The sequence below is a fragment of the Atta cephalotes genome (genome assembly GCF_000143395.1).
Source record: "Atta cephalotes unplaced genomic scaffold scaffold00003, whole genome shotgun sequence".
Taxonomy (NCBI): domain Eukaryota; kingdom Metazoa; phylum Arthropoda; class Insecta; order Hymenoptera; family Formicidae; genus Atta; species Atta cephalotes.
Window position 1 is genome coordinate 119,323 of NW_012130067.1, and position 9,367 is coordinate 128,689.

General features: G+C 28.4%; 1 protein-coding gene across 1 annotated transcript in view; it reads right to left on the reverse strand.

Annotated features, from left to right (window-relative positions):
* Nucleotides 1-8,911: 8,911 nt before the first annotated feature.
* Nucleotides 8,912-9,367, reverse strand: part of LOC105624168 (coiled-coil and C2 domain-containing protein 1-like) — a 16,608-nt gene continuing 16,152 nt past the window's right edge. Inside the window, exons 11-12 of the mRNA XM_012205531.1 lie at nt 9,119-9,209; nt 8,912-9,031 (exon numbers count right to left, since the gene is read on the reverse strand). Of these exons, the coding sequence (XP_012060921.1) occupies nt 8,912-9,031; nt 9,119-9,209 (211 nt within the window). The remainder of the gene's footprint in view (nt 9,032-9,118; nt 9,210-9,367) is intronic.

Below are 9,367 nucleotides of genomic sequence, written 5' to 3' on the forward strand. Positions count from 1 at the left end.
TGATAAAAATGGCAATCAGAATTTTCTGATTAAGACTGTTATATTATAATTTTAATTGAAATAACCAGAATCCTGATTAATATGATCAGAATCTTTTATTTCGTTCACGTTCAACTAGAAATTTTGCTCAGTGTATAAATATATCAAAGTGCTGTTACCCTTTCGTGTAAAACAATTCCAGTTGATCGAGATATATATGATCGAGTCTCGATGATATGTAAGTACCAAGCGATACATTGCAGCTTTTTCAATGATATCGCTTGACTATATCAAATTGATTCTACTCGCATATACGCGTTGCGGGAGCTGAACGTTTCCTGGTAACGAATTATTAATAACCGGTGCGCAACGCGAGCTCTTGTAAGTCAATTGCTGACTACGATAGTGCAACGAGAAACGTATCGCATCGCGTTGTATCGCGTTGCATCGCGTCGGATCACATCGCGGCGATGCGCCATGGTATCTTGAAAACGGCGACCTTCGTGCACCCGAGATTGCACGCGCGAGGACATTTTTGCAATGCTCTTCTTAACTCCAACAGAGACGAAGAGATGCAAAAAGAGAGGGCAAAGGGGGAAAAGAAGAAGCACGCGCTTTGATCCCAAACAATATCGATACGCATACGAGTCACTGGTACATTCAAAAAAAAACCAAAAACAGACGCAACTCTATTTATGGAAATAGCAGATTTATTCGCGCGCATATAAATAGGTATGAAGCCGATTAATTTATAGGGAAGTCCCAATAACTGCAATATTCACTGCTTTCGGATATATCAATATTTCTATTTACATAAGACAACAAAATTAAAATTTTTAAAAGTTGTTTTAAAAATATATAATATTGATCTTATAGGAATTTAATGATCCAAATTTGAAAAAATAATCTCAAATTTGTTCCATCACCCACAAGTCTTTTATAACAAAAAATTAATTCTCAGAACATATTTTAAATATATTTAAAAAATTTATGAAAATTGTACAGTTCAATTATTTACATTCAAATCTTATGTAAAAAATTTAGTAGTTCCTTCTTTTTTTTTGTTAAAAAAGTTATATCAATAGAGTTTCTTTTGTGTCTTGCTTTCTGATTTTCATGCATTTGATGCAGCATCCAGCAACAATGTCCCATTAGCGTGGGAGGGTATATAAATTTTTTCACCATGCAGTGTTAAATTCACATTCTTATTTTATACAGCACCAGAAAATTAAACGTGTAAAATAATTGTGTGGATTCACAATATTTTTGTTGTGTTTTTCGAATTTGTCACTTAAAAATGTAGAACATGCTAAATCAAAAAACAATATAAAATTGACAAAGTGAAATATAATAAAAAGATTATAGTCTTAAAAATAAACTGCCGTTTCTTGTTTTTTTAATGCCAATTTTTTTTCAAAATTGTGACGTGATAACCAAACAAGATAATAAAGAATCAAAGCTCAATTGCGATAAATCAAAACTTTTTGAATCAAATATGAGATGTTAGTGTCAAAGATAATTTATTTAATTACTTAACATTTTGGCTATATATTTCGATCCAAGTTTCGGATCCTTTCCAATGTCAATAGTATATCTATGTCATCATATTAATCGGATAATATCTTCTAATCAATTAAATTCCTTCAAATCAATTAAAGTCTGAAAATTTTAGCAAAATTGACAAAAAGTTAAAAACTTGCAAAAAGTACATTAATGATAAATAGTCATACCAAATAACGAAACTTTTTTTTGTAACTTTAGTAAAAGTACTATAGAATAGTTGGAAAATCATTATAAATATTATATTTGATTTTTGTTATTCATTAAAACATTATCAAAAAAAGCGTCAGAGTTCTTACAATTTTCCTTATTTTTTCTAAAATGCCAATGCCCAGGTCAAAGCTAATGTGCGTATTTTTTCTTCTTTTTTTGTAAGTTAAATATTTTTGTTTATTTGTTTTCTTACGATTACTCTTTATTATGGAATAAACTCACAATAATGCTTCATTGACTTTAGCGACTTTAAGAAAACTGCAACTATCTCCATAGGATATTCTTATATATCAAAGAAGTGGCTCCGTTACTTCTTCATTCCACCTTCTTGTGAGTTTTGAATCACTTAGATTTATTAGCGAGTAAAAAATTGCAATCTCTTACACAAACGTGTAAGAAATTGAATTTAAATTGTATTGCTTACGAAGAAGAATACATAAATCTTTAAAGATATTTACTAGCTAAGAAATGCAGTTAGTAAAACATATAAAATACCTCATTTTTTTATTATGTAGATGAAATTGAAGGAATTATGAATATCTAAAAAAAAATTCAATAGAAAGTTGTAAAAGTGCGCGTTAGCGCGCATGTGATATAGTTTATTTTTACTTTATATTATTTATTTTACATTACTTAAAACATATAATCCGTAAAAATTATCTTTGAGTCTCTTATAAAAATTCATAATCATTTAACTCTCATTTATTAACTTAAATATACGATATATTTACGTCTGAATTACATACTCGTATTAATTATATTGTATTAATTATAAATATGTAATTATAAATACATACTTTGGTGAGAATTCCTTAATGATCCATTTATCTAATTATTAATAGCAATTTTGAAGGCATTTGAAGATAAAGATTATAACATTAAAATGTCGAGATAAGTGTCTAAAATTAATCTTGCTGAGAATTATTAGTTGCTGAGAATAAGCATAGTATATAGCATAGCAACGAAAGTTCTGTAATATTGATCCGTTTGCATCCAATCCAATTTTCTATTGCTCAAAAACGAAGTAACACCATTGCGGTAACGCGAGTGAATCATAGCGAGAAGGTAGATCTCCCCGGGTGTCAAGTCGCATCTGGCATACAATCAACACTTCACGTAGTTTCAGTGACGTCACGTCCGGTCGTGTGTGCCGAATAAGCAGAAATGGCGTAACCGAACTCTATCCGCAGGGAATGGTTTCAAAAAAAAGGAGAGATACATCGATGCGAAGCACGTGTCACATCAGGAAATACGTCGTGTCGGAACGCGAACACGTTTCAACATAAGAAAAAAACAAAAGCACAGTTGAGATTTCTTTGACAATCTTAATGCATTATGAATTATTTAAGGAATTATTTAAAACAAAAAATAATTAATTTATAGTTATACGTAACTCTTTTGAAATATTTCCTCAAACTATCTAGGTTCTTAAACAGCTATTAAAAGAATATAGTATTTCTAACATAAAAATGTGACAAAAATCTATCCTCAAAATACAAAAAGATATGTAGTTGCATATTGCGAATTATATAATTAAAAAAAAATAGTTATATGATTTTTTTTTTACATTTACACCAATTGAGTTCCATTATATTGTGCATAAAAGTATGTATTAAAATTACCAAAAACTTACCAAAAAGTGAATAGTTTATAAGATATTTTATATTTCATGTCAAAATGTGATAGAATAAATTATAAAGTATCTAAACTATTGATTTTTTGATATGCCTTTCTCTATTTTAATATTTTCATACGCAAAATGATAAAAAAAATGATATATTATTTTTGAAAAATTATAATTTATAATTTTATTTAAAAAATAGCGATAAACTTTTATGCGATCTTGAAAAGTTAATTCTGATAATCTTTTTCAGCAACGGATATTCAATATTCTATGTAGGGAAATCTAGGGATTAATGAAACCATAGAGATATAAAATGAGGTATATTAGATAGAACTTTTATCAGAGATGTTGTAACCATATAATGAAATGTTATGCAATAATTTACTATTATTAGATGTGTCTTACCATATGTTTTTGTCATATTATTTTAAACTGATTTTGGAATTTGTAAAAGAGGAAAAAAGTAATTAATTGTTATACAAAAATTACGATAATACAGACAGCTTTAGGATCCTTTTAATATACGATTAAACATCAGTTCTCCTTTTTATATATATATATATGATAATATGAAATATGTTGAACTACATTAAATTTTTATGGAGTGAAGTATGTGGAGTGACACAAAGATGTATTTGGTTACGTTGAAACAGGGTTCATTGAAATGTATGAAAGAAGGATTAGTAGTAAAGGGCAGTGAGGATAGATAATAATGTGCATGAGTGAGAATGCATTGGGCTATGTTGAAAAAAATATCAGGACGTTTCGAGATATATTAAGATAATTAAGGTGTTGAAAGTGGGGGAAGAGGGGACGAGGGATGGGCGTGGATGAAGATGGTGTGTGGAGATGGGTAAGGATGTAGTAAGTTATATCGGGTAAATGTCGATGTGTATCGAGGTTTCTACAGTGAATTGGAGAGGAATGGAAAGGGTTCGGATGAATACATAGGTATTTATAAGTACGGGTATGAAAATGTGTGTATTCGAAACATAATTTAATACACTAAGAGAAAAGTATTTGTGGTTATAAATACATGGTAAAATAATATGGTTAAGAAGTTCATTTTTCTGATTATTATTGGTATATGTAGGCCATAATAATTTATACATATAGTTCTCTCAAACACGAAAAAATTGTACTGTAAATTATAATAATTTCGTTGTCATCTTGAAGTATTCGCAGATACCAACACAATCCGATTATAAATCGACAATTAATGTTGAAATGCTTAAATAAAAAAATTTGACACTGTCGTAAATCATAAGATGATTAACGAAAATTTTAAAAAATATTGCAAAAAAAACTGTAAAGCTGTTTCAGTATAAATCTCTCGTTGCGGGTATAAGGTGAGAACAAGACGACGAATAGCAGAAATCGAGATAGAAGCAAAAGGGTTAAGCGAACAAACATTGTTAATTTGCACATGGTAACCCCGTCTAAAGGCCAAAGGGTCAACATTACCACGGTTACGTGTATGCATGGTAAATAGTCTGCGTTCCTCTCTACATCCCGTACACGTTTGCCGGACCGACGCTGAGTTTTCAGTCGACCGTAGTCTACGGGCCACCCTCTCTGACCGACCTAATTGTCTAATTGGCAAATAAATCCCATTGTTTTCCGATTATGCGATCGATATAGGCACTACTTGTTTTAACGTGACTGTTCTTTCAAGTATCAAGGGGACCGATTGTGTATTTTCGTCTATAACTTTCTTTGCCTCTCGTATTTTCCTCTGACATGAAGAAATATGATTGACTATGAGCATAGTAAAAATATAATTATCCGTAGAGATGGCATAGGCTCACGAGAGTGAAAATTACAGATGCAAGTGCAAGCAATGAATACATTAATTTATAATATAGTTATAAATTATAGGTGATATAATTAGGTGATATAACCTTGTTGTAACATTCAGAAAAAGAATGATTTTAAATAGCGATTGTGTTCCAATATTGAATTTTCCACATGAATTTTTAGTTTTAGTAAACAGCTTTAACAGGGCCGATGTTCTTTGCATTGCAAGATTTGACATGACGGACGCAAAAATTATATCTATCTGTAGGGGCAGAAGCCGCAACAGATATGTTTGTCTAGTTTGTGCGAAGGTATTTTCAATTGGCGCTGTAATATCGTGTAAACCTAATGCGCGATTGATCAAAATTCGTAGATATGTTTTAAGCATTATTTCTATTGCTTTTCACAAGAAACGGAGTCAAAAGAGACTGCAAAATTTCTGCATGTATTGTGAATGTAACTTACATTGCACATAATGCACATTGTCGCTTTTATCTATACATTGAGCTGGTACAATATTGTATAATTATTTATCGCAGAATGGTTGTGATTGCAAAAAAAAACATTCTGAATAGCCATCTACGAATCACACATTATTTTTTTATATAATAATGTGTATATATAATAATAGTGTATATATTATAATAAAAAATATTAAAAAATCTATTTATCTCGACTTTGAAATGTGGATGCCAATGGATCAGGATGATTTGAGAGATCCTCAATAATGCATCACACATAAATTAAATATAAATTAAATATCAACATATGTGTTTTCGAAACATGAAAATTCTTTTTCATGGTATTTTCATTCTTGTAAATGTTTCATCCTTGATGTTATTCCATTTTGCTAAAAAGAATTGAAGTTTTTAATAAGGTCTCCCAGACCTTTGTCTGATGAGTGAAGGTTAATGTAACTTTTACTTACAAAATAGAAATTTATAATTTGCAAAAACAACCATATACATTTCCATGTACATTTTGTAATCACGTATATATGTATATTAAAATTAGATACTTTCAAGTCAAATACATCATATTTATAGATTACAATTTTATGTTGATTGTTATATTAAAAATCCAAAATAATCATTTCATCAATTATTTCAAAATTGAATAATTTTTGTAATAATACTTTTTATATTTTTTACTACATCATATATTAAATAAGTACAGATGTCCCACATAATTCTCATATGAATAATGATACAAATATATATACATACGATAAATTTAAAAGAAAATCAATTTATGTGAGTAACAAGTATGTGCTACTCCTATATAATAAATAATAAACTTCATCTCTTACGAAATTTTTTAAGCTTAGGAACAAATTAATAAAAAAGAGAGAACACAAAAAAATGTCTTTCAAATAACTTAATTAAAATAGTAAAAAGAATACATTAACAGATAAATGAAGCAAAGAAATTTTATTTACAAATATAAAAAATAAAAGAAGTGTTTCTCCTATTTTTATAAATATTTATAAATTATTATTTATAAGTAAAATTTAAAGTAGATGAAATAGAAATTATTAAAATGAAGTAAATACCAAAAGTCGATTCATTTTGCATATAAAAACGATTTTTATATGGAATGCATGCTTCTAAAACATCTTCCTAAAATGAGAATTTCTATACAGTTTGAGAAATGAACTAATGGTATAGCGAATTGGTTAGAGAGACAGAGTTGAACAATTATCGGACAATAGTTTGTTAGTGAGATTCATCTGCTATATTGTTCTCAGAGAAACGTAGATTCAGCTTCAGTGCATGCATTGTTCTGTTTCCTTCTGTCAATTACATTACTACATGATACATACATCTCACAAAATACAAGACATCGTTTCAAATCTTTTATGCTATTTTTTTTAACCAATCAATGTGTAATAAAGATATATATTGTATGTATAGATAAAAACAAGGAATATAAAGTTACTAATAGGAGAATAGGGACTTATTTTTTTAAATAAGGCACTGCAATTCGGTGACAATCGATGAAAATTGTTGCAATTGCTGCTGAACGTGTCATATCCACTAAGCAAAAAATCATTAATATAAGGATATTTAATGTTATTACGACAATATTTAAACATATTTAATAACATGTAATATTTTCAAATGTTTTATTTAGCCTTAAATATAATATCATTTTGATTAAATTGACACTAATTTGAAGGATTCTATAATATGCTATTATAAAATAACGTTATAAACAATATTGCATTATAGTGAATCAACATCTCAAAAACAAATTGAATTACAATGCGAATTATTAAAAAAATATTGCAGAAATGTTCAATGTTGAAGTAATATCTTACAAATGTTGCAATTTAATATTCAAGAACAGTGATTCAACATTTGTGTAATATACCATATAAACTTCCAAGAATATTAGCTCTCTGAATTAATTTTTACATAAAACGAAATTTTTTTTTTTAATGCATTTCATTTACTTTCATCTTCGAGCTCTTGAATTATCTTCTAAAAAATCATTTCATTAAAACATGAATTAAGAATCTCATGATGTCACGCCTTTTATCGATCCTATGTAATTTTTAAACATAAGAAAATTATTCCGTCATGTCCATTTACGATATCGCGGATTATTCCTGGGTGAGTGACTTTAATATTAATTTATTCAACGTTGCAACAACATTGACAATATAAGATAATTAATAAAGATTCGATATTGAAAAAACATTTGCACATTAATATGATTTTAAGGTTTGTAAAGCCCATTCTACAATGCAATAGTAAGATTGTCGTAAGAGGGAATAAAATATGGCGTAAAGCATTAAGACCAGGAGTAAGCGAAATGGATTATTCTCATTTCGTATGCCTTATTACTTTACTGCCAGCCAATCAAAGCTTATTATAGAGATAAGGCGCCATAAGACACACAAGAACTTCTTACTTCCTACTGCTTACTATCATTATAGAATGGGTTTAAGAAATAAGCGATAATATCAAGATGCTCCAGGATTTTTATGTAAAATTTTTATTTTTTAAAAATAAGAGGAAAAACTTCCAATAAGCTTGATCTTGACAAATATTATCAACGTCATGACCTTGAATAAGATTCAAGAGATTTCAGCTGGACATCTTGGATAATGCCAACGGTACTGTAACTTTCAAGCATTGTAAAAATACTTAATAAAAAAGAATTTTCTCAAAGTGTTTGAAAACTCTCGAGATAAACGACGAGAACATGTAATGAAAAATGGGAAAGGAGTTTAAAAAACCATTTAAAAAATTCAAAATTCAAAGCATCCAAGGTCAAACCAATAGTACTTTTTTATGTCCCCCTTGAAATCATGAATCTTTTGTCTAAAACATTTTTCCCTAAATGCAAGTTCAAGAGATATTAAGGTAGTCAATGAAATGGGCTAATCTATACATAAATGTAATTAATTCGGATGGACATTTTACTTTACAAAAAATTGTCAATACTTTTATGTTTGTATATAAATTATTACATATAATTTTTCTATATTATAATTACATTCAGAATATTTACATTTTATTCATAGCTCCTTATTATATATAATTGCTTTTTTTTATGTAAATACATTGTTTTCTATCTTATTTTGTGTAATATTATTAATATATATTATTATAATATGTTATTAATATATATTATTGTAAAATAATATTTTATTCTCGATGTTTTCAAAGGCTTCTTGATACAACCAATAAAAAATTTAAACGTAAATTTTCGCCGAGTCGATAAATTGAATTATTGATCAATAGTTAGCCATTTATCTGTAATATTTTCAATTTGTTTAAAAAGAATTGGATTTCTGAGACGAATTTTCAATTCCAATTTTCCTCCTGTTGCTTTCCTACCATCCATAAGCTGAAATATATAATGATAAGTTTATTATTTTATTTTTATTTGCAGAGAAAGAGTGTTTTAAAAAATTAATCATTTCAATTTAATTACTGGAAAAGAATCATGTAGAGTGCATTGAGACTCTAGTGGTTGTAACTTGACCATTACTGTACCAAGTAGGCTATCACTTCGAAAGAAACCTCTGTAATATGAAAAAAAAGTATAATATAAAAATATTATTATCAAAAATATCGTTACCAAAATCATTTTATGTTTAGAATCGTAAATATGTTGTGTGTGTGTGTGTGTGTGTGTGTGTATGTATGTATGTGTGTGTGTGTGTGTGTGTGTGTGTGTGTG